The sequence below is a fragment of the Pholis gunnellus genome, assembly GCF_910591455.1.
Source record: "Pholis gunnellus genome assembly, chromosome: 20".
In the NCBI taxonomy this organism is placed as follows: domain Eukaryota; kingdom Metazoa; phylum Chordata; class Actinopteri; order Perciformes; family Pholidae; genus Pholis; species Pholis gunnellus.
The window spans coordinates 14,661,663-14,675,937 of NC_136547.1; the positions used below are offsets into that span (position 1 = coordinate 14,661,663).

The 14,275-nt window shown below is 38.9% G+C and overlaps 1 protein-coding gene across 1 annotated transcript; it reads left to right on the forward strand.

Annotated features, from left to right (window-relative positions):
- Positions 1 to 1,244: 1,244 nt before the first annotated feature.
- spag6 (sperm associated antigen 6) lies at positions 1,245 to 9,347 on the forward strand (the record flags this gene model as incomplete). The annotated part of the gene is made up of 11 exons (XM_079181156.1): positions 1,245 to 1,269; positions 2,565 to 2,660; positions 2,748 to 2,914; positions 3,739 to 3,922; positions 4,074 to 4,279; positions 5,432 to 5,605; positions 5,680 to 5,832; positions 5,980 to 6,171; positions 8,339 to 8,455; positions 8,571 to 8,716; positions 9,257 to 9,347. 11 exons carry the CDS (start codon positions 1,245 to 1,247, stop codon positions 9,345 to 9,347), a joined length of 1,551 nt encoding a protein of 516 aa, XP_079037282.1.
- Positions 9,348 to 14,275: the final 4,928 nt, after the last annotated feature.

The following is a 14,275-nucleotide window of genomic DNA, read 5'->3' on the forward strand; positions in this document are numbered from 1 at the left end:
ACACACAGTTGTGAGTTGATGTTTAAACCACTCAAAAATATGTGGTGGGCTAATCTAATCTAGCTTTCCAATAAAACTTAAACTTTGGCCAAAATAAATAAAAATATAAGTAGGCTAGGCCTAAATCCGGCAGGCAGTAGGGTTTAAGAAAAGGCCTTTATCAAACAGATGGACAGATATCAGACTGGAAACATGTGTTTAAATGTTAACCTATTCTATAACCAGTGTCTCACAGAACATCTTCCTTACCTCATAACTTATAGAGCAATACAAACGAAAATGTTGCTCAGTTGAATTTAGTACACAGAATTATCTATTCTTTGGGGCTTAACTGAGTGATAATAAGGCAATCAAGGCTACTGTTGTAATTCAATATGAAAATTATCCCTCCGGTAAAAACATGACCTCAAACGGAATCGAAAACACATCGCATTCATAGGCTACATCTAGTGTGAAAAAACGTGAGTATGATTACAAAGGCAGAATTTAGGTTTATGTTAGTGGATTTTGAAATACTTGTTAATTAGGCTGCATAAAATGTGTTGACTTAAAAAATATATATAGGCTTAGTAATAAATCATCAGTCCTGGATCGGATTATCTCAAATAGACTTTATTTCAGCCTCTGAGTTGTAGGATAACATGGCCAAACGCAGTGATATGTCTGTTTGCCCGATTGACATATTTCTATTCATAGGCCTACTTTTGTTAAAACTCCTTCACATATTGTTATCATCGCCTTTTCGTTTCTGTCATCTGCAGGCTAGACAGCACAAATAGCCCCATGCAAATACCAACCGAGAGAAGGAGGGTTTGGAATGATCACATTTCAATGAGTCCCCATTGTATAACGGCCTAATCATAATAATGATAAGCTTTATTTTGGCCATGTCACTTTTTAAATACTGGATTTACAAAGAGCAACAAGAAGAACTCGTACAGGCAGCTCGTCTGTGGACAAACTCCTCGAGCAGGCAAGGCAAGCAAAAGTTGAAAAGAAACAATCGAGCACAATGCCATGCTGTGCAGGCTAAAAAAAAAAAAGGCGGATTGCGAAAGTAGCAGGGTGAGTCATCTTTACACGAGACGATCTTCGACCGGAGCGACATTCTACTTCCTGTCTGTTGCCACGCCAACACTTAACAACACCACCCAAGTCAAACCTGGAGAAACGCTGGATTAAATCCTGTGAATAAGTCATACGAATAGATAATCCGCACTAACGTGTGATAGTAACTATTTAGGATGACTCAACGACAGATCAGTAAAGGTAAGATCCATCAGCTGTTTGGGTTCATAAAAATATAATGCAGCTATAAAGTCAAACTGTCTGTAAGAGCCATATTCTATTTGCTATTACATATTTACTTGTATTTACATGTTTTACTTTAATCACATCTGTTTCTACATTGAATGTTACAAGGATGCTGTTATAATTTGTTATAGTAAGAAATATATGTAAGTGTCAGACTGCCGTCACTTTAAGGACACTTAGCGACAGTTGGTTAGTAGTATGTGGAGAGCGACAGTTATTGACGGTTGGTTAGTAGCCTAGTATGTGGTGAGCGACAGTTATTGACGGTTGGTTAGTAGTATGTGGAGAGCGACAGTTAGTGACGGTTGGTTAGTAGTATGTGGAGAGCGACAGTTAGTGACGGTTGGTTAGTAGTATGTGGAGAGCGACAGTTATTGACGGTTGGTTAGTAGTATGTGGAGAGCGACAGTTAGTGACGGTTGGTTAGTAGTATGTGGAGAGCGACAGTTATTGACGGTTGGTTAGTAGTAGGGCTGCACAATTAATCGAATTTTAATCGCGATCACGATTTTGGCTGCCACAATTAAATGAGCATGATCGTCGTCGATATTGACGTTTAAAATGCGTGCTCTGCTACGTATCAAATCAAGCGCTTCCGTCATGTCATGTCTGTCTCTACATGGTCGCGCGTTTACAATGCATGCTCTCTGTATCGTGCACGGCGGAGTTCCGCCACGATCCGCGCACAATCCCACCAGCGGATGTGGTGAAGATGCCCCCCCGCCGAGGACTGTACACAGCATGGCAACAGTCGGTAGCACCCCCTGCCGACGCCGCTAAGGTCCAGTATCCGGTTCATACCCAGTAGCACCCCCGCCGCCGACGCAGCTAAGGTCCAACACTGGATGTTGTCCCTAAAATTAATTAATGAATAATCGTGATCTCAATATTGATCAAAATAATCGTGATTATGATTTTGGCCATAATCGTGCAGCCCTAGTTAGTAGTATGTGGAGAGCGACAGTTAGTGACGGTTGGTTAGTAGTATGTGGAGTTGCATGGATGTGGATTAACCTGTGGATCCTTAAAGTGTGCGACGTAATCGGGATACTTTTAGGAATAAGGAAGTCGTTTTACTAACACATATGGAAGGATAATTGGATCAATAAAAACACGTATTGCTTTCAACTACGAGCGGTATCGGTGTGAGCTTTGTGCTTAGGACCAGAAACACGCGTCAACTTAAGGTTTACATTCTGATAAAGGTTTGGACGCTACACTGTCTTTCTGTCTGTTTGTGTTTTTTGCAGTTTTTGACCAGTATCACAAATCAAGGATGCAGTTTGTGGTAGCGGTTGCTGATCTGACAGCCAGACCGCAAAACATAGCAATGCTTCAAAATACTGGTAAGAAACCAGCGCTGGATTATAACCAGGGTACGGTGTTAGCTTTAGCTTGCTATTCCAAGTGTTAACGGCTCTCTTCTCCTGCAGATGTGATCTCCATGCTGTGTCCCCTGCTGCTGGATGTGGTCCCGAGCATCCAGCAGACGGCAACTTTGGCTCTGAGCTTCCTAGCAGACCATAGCGATGACCTGGCCACGGCCGTGTTGAAGCAAGACATCCTTCCCCAGCTGGTCCACTCTATGGTCTCGCAGAATGTCAGTATCGCATCCTTTGGTAACACAAGTGCCAGTTTCATAGAGACAGGTTGTCCAATGCTCCGTCTCCGCCCCTTTAGAGGCCGATGTGTTTATGTGTGTGTGTGTGTGTGTGTGTGTGTGTGTGTGTGTGTGTGTGTGTGTGTGTTTGTCTGAGAAAGAGAGAGGAAGGAGGCCCTGCAGGCCCTCAGGGTCAGCCCCCTGGATGCTAGAGTGGGTTTTGGGCTACTTGGCAGCTCGCCTGGGGGGTACTTCAGAACCTAAGAGCCCTTTACCATGAGAGCAACCAGGCCTTTGTTTTCTCTCTTCCTGCCTCTCAGCTCTTTCAGAGAAGACAGACAAGGTTTAGCTCTTGTTATTAATTGGATATTGCAGTCTCTTATAAGCATAACATTGCACACAATTCAGGTTACATTTTTCAACGTTTTATGTCAAATATGAATTTTGAGAACCTTTGGGAAACAAAATGACAATGTCTGATGTGGCTTTACAGCTGTTTACGGTGGGTTGACAACACACAGATGGTCAAATATGAAAGCCCAGTGTTTCTATTGCCTGGAAAAGAAAAGAAAGTTGTTTTTGAAAGAAAATAATGAGTTGATTTTTGCAATTATTCCTATTCTTACACATGCAGTAGGTATAGAACCCCAAACAATGAGGAATTACTCTTGGACCCGACGGTGCCCAAAAGGTCTCCGTTCTGTTCCGAGGCTCGGTTCCGAATGTGGCAGAATGGACTTTTCATAAATAAATAAATAACAGAAATATAATATAATAACGTTGTTTTGGAAAAAGTCTCCTTAATTTAATTTGTTTGTCTTCAGAGGTTCCGTAACAAGGCAGCAGCATTTCTACTGCGTGCAGTTGCCAAACACTCCCCTGAGCTGGCCCAGGCTGTGGTAGACTGCGGGGGAGTTGATGCCCTGGTCCTCTGCCTGGAGGAGTTTGACCCCGGGGTGAAGGAGGCTGCTGCCTGCGCTCTGGGCTACGTCGCACGACACAATGCATGTAAGGAACACGCACTTACATGCTGAGGTTTCTATGATTTCCATTCTGATTTCCATTCTTTGTCAGCACTCTCTCCTTGCACTAGCACTACATTCTTTACCTTTGTGTGTGTTTGTTTCCATGTGTCACACCTCTCTCTATTGCTGTGCAGCGTTGTCTCAGTCGGTCGTGGATGCGGATGCGGTCCCCCTGCTGGTTTTGTGTCTTCTGGAGCCTTTGTTGGCCCTCAAACGCTTCGCAGCTTCCACCCTCAGCGACATCGCCAAGCACACAACTGAACTTGCCGAGACTGTGGTGGAGAATGGAGCCATTGCACATCTGGCACTGATGATCCTCAACCCAGACGTCAAACTGAAGGTAGGAGAGCTCAAAAAGACTGTCACACTTAAAGAGCTTAACTCAGCTGATGATGTATAAGGGCATAGACGGAAAATAAATAAATCATTAAATAACATCCCTGTGGATCATTCTATGAGATTACACTAACTGATCATTTTTCCTAACTTTGCTTATCCTTACTTAAAACAATGCTTGCCAAATAAGGTAAACATTACCAATACTTGAGACATGCATGCTAAATAATCATGTAACCTATAGGTGCCTTATATTGTTTTTGAGGGCTGTTTTTTAATAGTAAGAATAGAAATGCTTGTCTTTGGTGCTTTTACTTTGGATATATTTGATATTATCATGTCAAATTAGATCACTTACACATAATAGGAATGAATAATTATAGCAGAACCCTTAAATGCATATTTGGGAAAAATGTTCTGTTCAAAAAATGTACTCAAGCTATAGACGTACGTCTAACTATATATATTATTTTTTATTTTATGATTTTTATTGGGCTCAGTGTTATTCTCCATTCTCCATCTATTTGTCTTGTTGCCCTTTCATTCACCTTTTTAATAAACATCTTGCTCTATGATAATTTAATGTAATGCATTGTGATCCAATTGTGAATGAATTGGGATTTAGAAAGAAATCTTCAAAACATTTCTATTGAAAATGCAGAGATTTAAATATTCTTGTTCATGTCAGGAAACATTCTCCATCACACACTCACATTTTACTATGAGGACAAATTACCATCTTAGTAACTCAACATTTCTGACAAAACATTACATGGTGGAATAGAAAAACTAAATTGTGTGTGCAATACAGATCTTGTTAGCAAAACAGCCAGACAGTAGTCAGGTTTCTATCAGCCTTGGAAACCTGAAAAAGTGATGACATTTGAGAAAAAAGTGGCATCTTCATTTTTTTTAATTTAAAGAATATTAGCATTAACTGCAGGTAGATTTTTTTTCAATTTAAAAAACAACTACACAGTCAATTTAATTAAATGTAATAAATGTAACCTCCAAGTGTAGCTCAAAAGAACCAGGTATTTAATGAATAACAGTGAGGTTTCAGCCTAGATGCTGGACATGAAGCTTGTGATTGAATTTACAAAAAAAATGCACGAGCTCCGGAAATAATTCAGACATGATTTTGGTCTCCACTCAGAGGCAGGCGTTATCAGCCCTCAGTCAGATCAGTAAGCACTCGGTCAGCCTGGCAGAGATGGTGGTAGAGGCTGAAATCTTCCCTGCAGCGATGGCCTGCCTCAAAGACCCAGATGTGTATGTGAAGAAGAACGTCACCACTCTGATGAAGGAGGTGGTGAAGCACACACCGGAGGTACGGCACTCTCTCACACTTGTGGGCACCAACGGTGCATGTCTGGACACAAAGTAATCTGTGTCTGTGTTCAGCTGGCCCAGGTGATTGTGAGTTATGGTGCCATGGCAGCTGTGATAGACAATCTGGGCGATTGCTGTGGAAACCTGCGGTTGCCTGGGATCATGATGCTGGGATATGTGGCAGCTCACAGTGAGCGCCTCGCCATGGCTGTCATTCTCTCCAAGGTGGTAATCTCTCTTGTGATTCCCCTCCTTAAACCATGTGATAACTAAACCCACCCCTAAAATCCACAGACTTCCCCTTCAGGTCCAGTATATAGGTCATATTGACTGAACCAGCCCTATCATGCTGTGTGTCTTCCTGTCCGGTAGGGGGTGTCCCAGCTGGCCCTGTGTCTGTCCGAGGAGCACGAGCCTCACATCAAGGCGGCCACAGCCTGGTCCATCGGCCAGATAGGTCATCACACCCCTGAGCACGCTAATGCGGTGGCAACCGCTAACCTCTTGACCAAACTGCTGGAACTCTACATGGCCGCCAGCAGCTCAGAGGACCTGCAGGCCAAAGTAAGAGCTGCAGCTCATGTTTTGCCTCTCAAAAAAGTTTTGGGACAATAACTACAGTAGCCCTGAGAGCTCAACAAACAAAAAATTAAGAAAAGCCATGCAAAAAAAAAAAAAAAAAAAGCAAATAAAAAAAAGAAATGTCACCACAAAAACACAACCAAATATGTATATATATATATATATATATATATATATATATATATATATATATATATATATGTAATATACTGTATATGCAAGTAGCTCACACTACAACAGAAACTGTCTCCAGGGGATACAACAAATGTGCTTATTGGTGCCATGGTTTTTGATTTATAACGTTATTGAAGTCTCCCATCCTCAGTGGTGTTAGAAAATGAGCTAGTATATAGTTTTATATGGTTGTGGTTTATTTCAACATTGGAATCGAAATAACTTGATAGTATTGCAGATATATAAATAGTATTAGCCTTATACTTTTTATTAGCCTGCCAATACAAATACTCTGATGAAATACACACAATGCATTTTAAAACAGGCTAACCTTATGGTATTTATATCAAATTGTTATGATATACTATACCATGACTTTGTTATGACTTACTCATTTTTTACTTTTTTTGACATACTATACTGTGATACTTTTCGACATGCTATACTATGACTTTTTTGACATACAATACTTGACATACAAAGACATTGTTTTGACTTTTTGATCATGCTATACTTTGACCCTTTTATGAATTTTTTCGACATGCTATACTATGACGTTTTTCAACATGTGTGAATTTTTTATAACTTTTTTCAACATACTATATAGTGAAATCACTTTTTCAGACATACTAAACTATTAATGTTTACCACATACTATACTATAACTTTGATTTGTTTTCTATATTATCTTCTTAAAATCAAATTCCCATTGTCGAAACCGGGCAGCATGGGGGAAAACCAGGAATAGTATGATTTTGATATGACTTTCTTCAACATCCTATACTATGACATTTTTAGGACTTTTTCAGTAATAGTAAACTATGAATGTTTACGACGTATTATAAATTCTTGAATTGTTTTCTATATTATCTTCTTAAAATGTGATTCCCATACCAAAAGTCGAGCCCAGGTCACCTGGGTGAATACTAGGAATCTTTACCGCTAGACCATAAGGGACATATTCAAACACTCTTCAAAGGCTTTATCTGACATATGACGCTTTTCAACATAATATATAATATCTTCTTTTATGATTTTTTCAACATGACCTTTTTTTGACATTTTTTGATATGTTATACTATGACCTTTTTATGAGGTAGAAAGAGTGAAATAAAATAGACTTACTATACCATGACTTTTTCTAACATACATAATATACTATGAATTTTTGAAGGATATACATTTTTTTTTTGTGTGTGCAATATTTTGATAGAGTTAGAGTAAGATTGAAAGGGATAACTGATTGGTCGTTTATCAGGAAATGGTTACATAAGTGAGATTCGAACCTGAGGCCACCATGAACATGATTCATGGTGGCCTCAACATAGACTATGGATTTGTTCCACATGCACTACATTGATGTCTTTTGACATGCTATACTAGTACTTTTTAATGAATTTTTTCAACATGCTATTGTGTGATTTTTTTTATGACGTTTTTCAACATACTATACTATGTCTTTTTTATAACTTTTATCGACATGCTATATAATGACATTTTGTTTCCCTTTTTCAGACATACTAAACTATAAATGTTTACCACATACTATATTATAACTTTTGGATTTGTTTTCTATGTTATCTTCTTAAAATCAAATTCCCATACCGCGAGTCAAAACTGGGCGGTATGGGTGAAAACCAGGAATCCTTACCGCTAGACCATATGGGACTTTTTTCAACATGCTACTGTGTGATTTTTTTGATGACTTTTTTCGACATACTATATTATGATAATATAACTTAAGGATTAATGCATGCACCTTGTAAAATGTCATCAGTTGACACTTATATTGAGGCACAAGTCACTGGTTTCTGTAATGGAAAAGAGCCTTAAGAGCAGTTTTACCAAGCACTAAAAGAGGACGAGAGCATATTTTGAGTCACAGGTCAGCTGGTGTCAAAGATCACTTGGTTAAAAAAAAAGAGAGGATGGGAAATGGTTTATATGACTTTATCATTCATCTTGTTCTTCTCAGAGTAAGAAGGCTCTAAAGAGTATTCTACAGAAGTGTACCTACCTGCCAGGGCTGGAGCCCCTACTCTACGATGCTCCAAGCAACATCCTGAAACATGTTGTCTGCCAATTCAGCAAGGTGAGTGTATATCTACAATTAGTATCACAACATGAATCAGCAATCTGCATTTTGAAAATGTAAAAAAAGAAAAAAAAAAAAATATATATACACTCTGTCTTCCCTTCCATCAAAGGTGCTGCCTAATGACAGTAAGGCTCGCTGTATGTTTGTGACCAGCGGGGGGCTGAAAAAACTGCTTGAGATCGAAGCAGAGCCTGGCTCGGCTATAGGGGAGCACATCAACACTGTCAAAAGCTGTTTTCCTGAAGAGATACTCAGGTGTGTTTCTCTCGCCAATACAAACAAACAAACAAACACACACACGCATGCTCAAACACATACTTTGTTGACATCAAAACCTTGTACACCTCTGAGAGCTGTAAACACCAATCTAGGAGTGACTTATCACATGACTGGTATACACTGTAATGATTTCAGAGCTGTGTGCTGACGAAGCAGCACATTTATAGTACTATATTCTTCCTCCACCCCATTCTATAACAATCATAACAACACAATCATCATTTTTTTGCATTTATTCAGAGAAACAAAATACTTCAACAAATAATTAGCCTAAATGAAGAAGAAGAAAAAAAGGAGAGAAATACTCAGTATAATTAGAATCAAGTAAGAGGAAAAACAAATTAACAAATTCAATTAAATAGGTTAAATTGGGTTTGTAGAAAGCAAATTTAGAAATCAGAATTTTGCTCTATGATAACGGTAAAAAGTATATCAGTGTATATCATACAAAATATCCTTCAGTACAAAACACAGTGCAGGATATTTACAGGTTGTGTGTTTTTTTTTGTTTTTCAGGTACTGCGACCCCACCTACTTAGGGGTTTTGGTTGATCAGTTAGAGCAAAACCAGCTGGCTGAACATAATTTCAACAACACATCTTCATGAAATGTTAACATGTTAACAACAAAGAACACAATACCAGAGGTAGAGTTAAGCAGAACAAGTGCTTTAATTGGTTTGAGTGAACGCTTATGGAATGGAGTGTATTCTCAACACCATCATTTAATGTGAAGAACAATAAACATACATCATCATTTTGGCCTCTCTGCCACTGAAAGAGAACTCTCACCAACCATTGTCAGACAGCAATAAACACACAAACACACACACACACACACACTCGCACAGCAATGCATACGACTTTTAGATGAAGTATTCAAACAATTTGTAAATAAATGTATTTTCTCCACAAAGATGTCTTGGTTTTGAATCGCCCAAAGGGATTTTTTTTCATCTCTGCAGTTCCTGCCTGGCCTCCGGTCATTTGCATTTGTAATCAAAACTTTCCCTTAACACGTTTAACACTTAACCACATGAACACAGGGTTGTTTCTCATAACTTGAAGATGTACCATACAGTAAATGAATGCTAATGTGTCAAGTTTTTGTTTTTACACCTTTAAATGCATGTCGGCAGTAACTGCAGCTTGTATTAGGACAGCTATAGATCGTATATGCTAACATTGTCACTATACGTTGTGTAAGAGACCCTACAAATGGAAATAAATAAATAAAGCATATTTCATGGAGCTTCATGGAAACGATTCTCTTATGCCCCAATAAAGAGGTCAAAGGTCAGGTTCAGCAGAGCAGCCTCAATGAAGATGGTAAAGGATTATTGTGTTGCACAAAGACACTTCAGCAGGCTGGATGCTTGCTGGCTCATGGATGAGAACCCTTGTTTAAAGAGAAGCTTCCCGGAAGCATAGCTCATATGCATCTTCATTTTTCATTGCACACAATTTACATCATGATCCTCGATCTGTCTGTGCTGTTGCATGGGTTAGACTGCTCCCTGGCGGCCACGACTTCTCACTGCAGCTCAACTGTGCGTTTGTGCATGCGTGTGTGTGTGTGTGTGTGTGTGTGCCTAGCAGCTGCAGCGCACATGGCAAGCCTTGCTTTGTTTATTGTCTGCTGGGTTGTCTCTGCTTGTTCTTCACATTGTACTGACGGTGAAAATGAGCCTCCGCCTCTTACCGCAGCGGAGATCAGAACATGCTCCGGCTGCAGCTGCCACCCCCCCCATCTCTTTACACATCTGATTTTATATCCGAAGCTACAGGGCTCTTATCGCTTCTTATGTTTTTTTAGGTCTGCAATGTAAATGTTTTCTTTCTAGTGAATTTAAGCAGTTACAAGACAGCTTCCCTTTTTAACATAAATTAATAAATACAGACCGTAGGTTAATATAAACGAATACACGTATAGCCAATCGTCGCGTTTAACAGGCAGTAGGCTAAAAATCAAACCAAAACAAGATCGAAAACACGACCTCAGCATTTTTCCTGCCAACCCTGTAGGATAGCTTGGCATTTAACCAACTGTGCAATATAGTCCGTTGCAAAAATAATAAGACCGCCTATCGCTCCTATTAGTGCGAGATTTGTTTACTTACTTACCTACTTTTTATTAGAATGTACTGATACTGAATGGAAATGTGTGAACCTGTCTTTGAAATAAAAATATTTTAGATTTGATGGCATTCATTATATGCGGTTATACAAATTAGGATAACGTGACCCCCATGGAAACATTATAGTTACAAGCAGAGAGAAAGACATCTTTTAAAAACTGTTCCACTCCTCATGTAGCCTCATTCTGCTCGCAATCTTTGAGATGATCCTTCTGTAAATAAGAAAAAGGAAATAAAATACTTTAAATGATTGTATGTACAAATGTTGTGTTTGTGAATTCAAAATGTATCAATGACATTTTCTATTTGTGACATTTAATATTTAGCTGGCATAAAAAAAGGCAATAAGGGCAATATCTTGACGCTGGACGTTTCTCCATAAACGGACTGCCCCTCGTATTTGACCAGTTATTATCCGTTGTGTGTTCGGGTCATTCTAACGCTGCTGTGAATATGTTCACTTCTGCAATCAGGTTACACTAAATTATGCATCAAGTAGTTTAAAGCATGTCGCTATAGTGTAGTTTTTTTGTGCAAAATGCAAGTAAATGATGCAACGATTTTAGCGATTATAACGTTTTGATCCTTCACGTGCAACTAACTGTGTTTGTTGAATCTATTGAAAAACGCAAACGGTCTTTTCAAGAGGTGGTTTTTATTACAAACAAAACCACATTTTTTTGGTACATGCACTGTTCTCCAACTTTGATTAAATTATTAATTCAAATGTTGGTTGAAATGTATTTGATTATATCAGAGGAAAGGACAGACTTTAACTCGGGATGAGACGGATGCACGAGGTTGAGCTAATCCCCAAAAATAATGCTTCAAGTTTTCTTTGCAAAAAAAAATTCATTTAGGAGCCATGGGAAAGCCATTTCTTTGTGCATCTCCTCCTTAGCAGAGACTGTGTAAACTAGAAACCATCTCATTTCAAATGTAAAGTCAGTGTAAAACAAACGTATTTAGAAATGAAAGAATAAAATGTTGGAAATGGAATAGTAAACAACAAAGAACACAATACCAGAGGTAGAGTTAAGCAGAACAAGTGCTTTAATTGGTTTGAGTGAACGCTTATGGAATGGAGTGTATTCTCAACACCATCATTTAATGTGAAGAACAATAAACATACATCATCATTTTGGCCTCTCTGCCACTGAAAGAGAACTCTCACCAACCATTGTCAGACAGCAATAAACACACACACACACACACACACTCGCACAGCAATGCATACGACTTTTAGATGTTTTCTAAAAGTACATGGGAATTTTGTGAGACCAAAGCTAAATTGCAGACGGGCATGTTTCCGAGCCCTGACGTCTGTTGACTTGACTTGCACATGCAAATGCAAATTCAAACAATTTCTAAATAAATGTATTTTCTCCACAAAGATGTCTTGGTTTTGAATCGCCCAAAGGGATTTTTTTTCATCTCTGCAGTTCTTGCCTGGCCTCCGGTCATTTGCATTTGTAATCAAAACTTTCCCTTAACACGTTTAACACTTAACCACATGAACACAGGGTTGTTTCTCATAACTTTGGACATGTTCACATATCAGTGATGCACACCTCGCTCCATTTCCCAGTGCATGTAAAAAAAAAAAAAAAAAACACAAATTCATTTCAAACAAACACACACTATACACAATGTTCTTCAAGCTCATGTGTGGTAGTTCTGACCATTGAAAGATGCTTTTGGCAAGTCAACATGGCAGCAGGTTGACTGGTGGGGTTAATGGGTGAAGGAGCTCATTCATGAGAGAAGTCACAAAAGCAAGGACTCATTAAAGTCAAGGTACAGCAGCAGGGCGCATGTGTTATTATCGTCATTAATTTGCATTTGTTTAGTTCTGGCATCATCATCGCCTTCCTTACATAAGAGCCAGAGTTAATATTCCCAAAACAAAACAGAAAAAAAAAAAAAAAAATCACTCTCCCAGCATGCACTGCTCTGTTTTTCTACTTGCTGATATCTGACTAGAGGGAGGCCTCCGGGGCCGAACAGAGCAAAGCAGACTAGTGTGTGATTATGTTCCCTCATTCCCTGTTTTCTTTATGACACAACCTATGTACAGTATGAGCTATGTGACAATAGAAACAAAACAGCCCATAAATACTGAAAGAACACTGAAATATCAATTAACCACCGACTCAGGATGAACTATCAGCTGGGTTACACAAAACGCAAGAGAACGTAAACCTGTTTCAGAAATGAGTAGGAGTTTTATATCAATGGTAAGTGAAATTTTTGACGAAAAAAACCCCCAACACATTCCTGAAATCTGTGGTTAGAAGGTAAACGTGACAAAGATGCTGACAGACTCCTGAGGTGGGGGGTGGGGGGGCAGCTGTCAGTTAACGAGGACGAGTACGACAAATCACAACCACATTTCACAATGCACTTCCACACACGCACGTTCTTTATAAAGGCAGGACCAGCGTGAACGAACAAAGGATTAATATCAGCAGACGCCCCGTCACTCTGAGGAGGAAAGGGACGCCCGTACACACTGAATAATCACAATGATAGATTTGAATTTACAGAATCCAAACCAATCCACCATATTCAAATTTAAGACAGCTATTCACTTTTTAATGTCGGTTAAAACCCAATCAGTCGGATGGTTTTGTTTAACCGACCGAATAATATGAACACATTTAAATACAGAGGTGGTGGAGTGGAAGAAGGTTGAGCAGGGGGTTGGGAATAAAGTTGGAAATAATCCATGTCAAACATACCCTATTGTTAAAATAACCTTTTACCTTTGTTTTAAAAAAAGATTACAAAATATAAAATTAAATAATTTTGGAGTATAAAGGCACACATCTTGCACAGTGTATACAATGAAAAACAGTTATTTAAAGCATGGTAGCGACTATTTTACGCTGAACAGCTCACAAATATGGTTAAAGTGTAGGGACACAAAGAGAACCTGAACAGCCAACAACACAGACTAGCGAGGGGAAAGGAAACTTAGTCCTGTGACATGCAATTTTTTTTATGATTTTCTTTTCTTTTTTAAGTACATCTATCGTAAGTATTGTGTAAATTCAAGCAGTATCATTCTTCATTTACCACAGCACCATCATTCATTCCCAAGGGTGGCTCCTTTTTTCTTTTTTTTTTAAATAAAACTATATTTCATGACTAAAATCCAATGTAAAAATATAAATGTGATTCCTAACAAAGATATTGTGATGGAAGCTTTTTGCATGGGTTACAATGGTCAAGGAGGACAACTTTACTTGTTTTAGTTGGTTATCCAGAAGTGATACACAACATCACACGCACAACTTTTCTCACTTACACACAAGTATATTGCATTTCCCTTGTTAAGACTATATCAACTAATTGGGATCGTATTCGTAACATTTGGTTCCTTTCCTCTTGTGCAA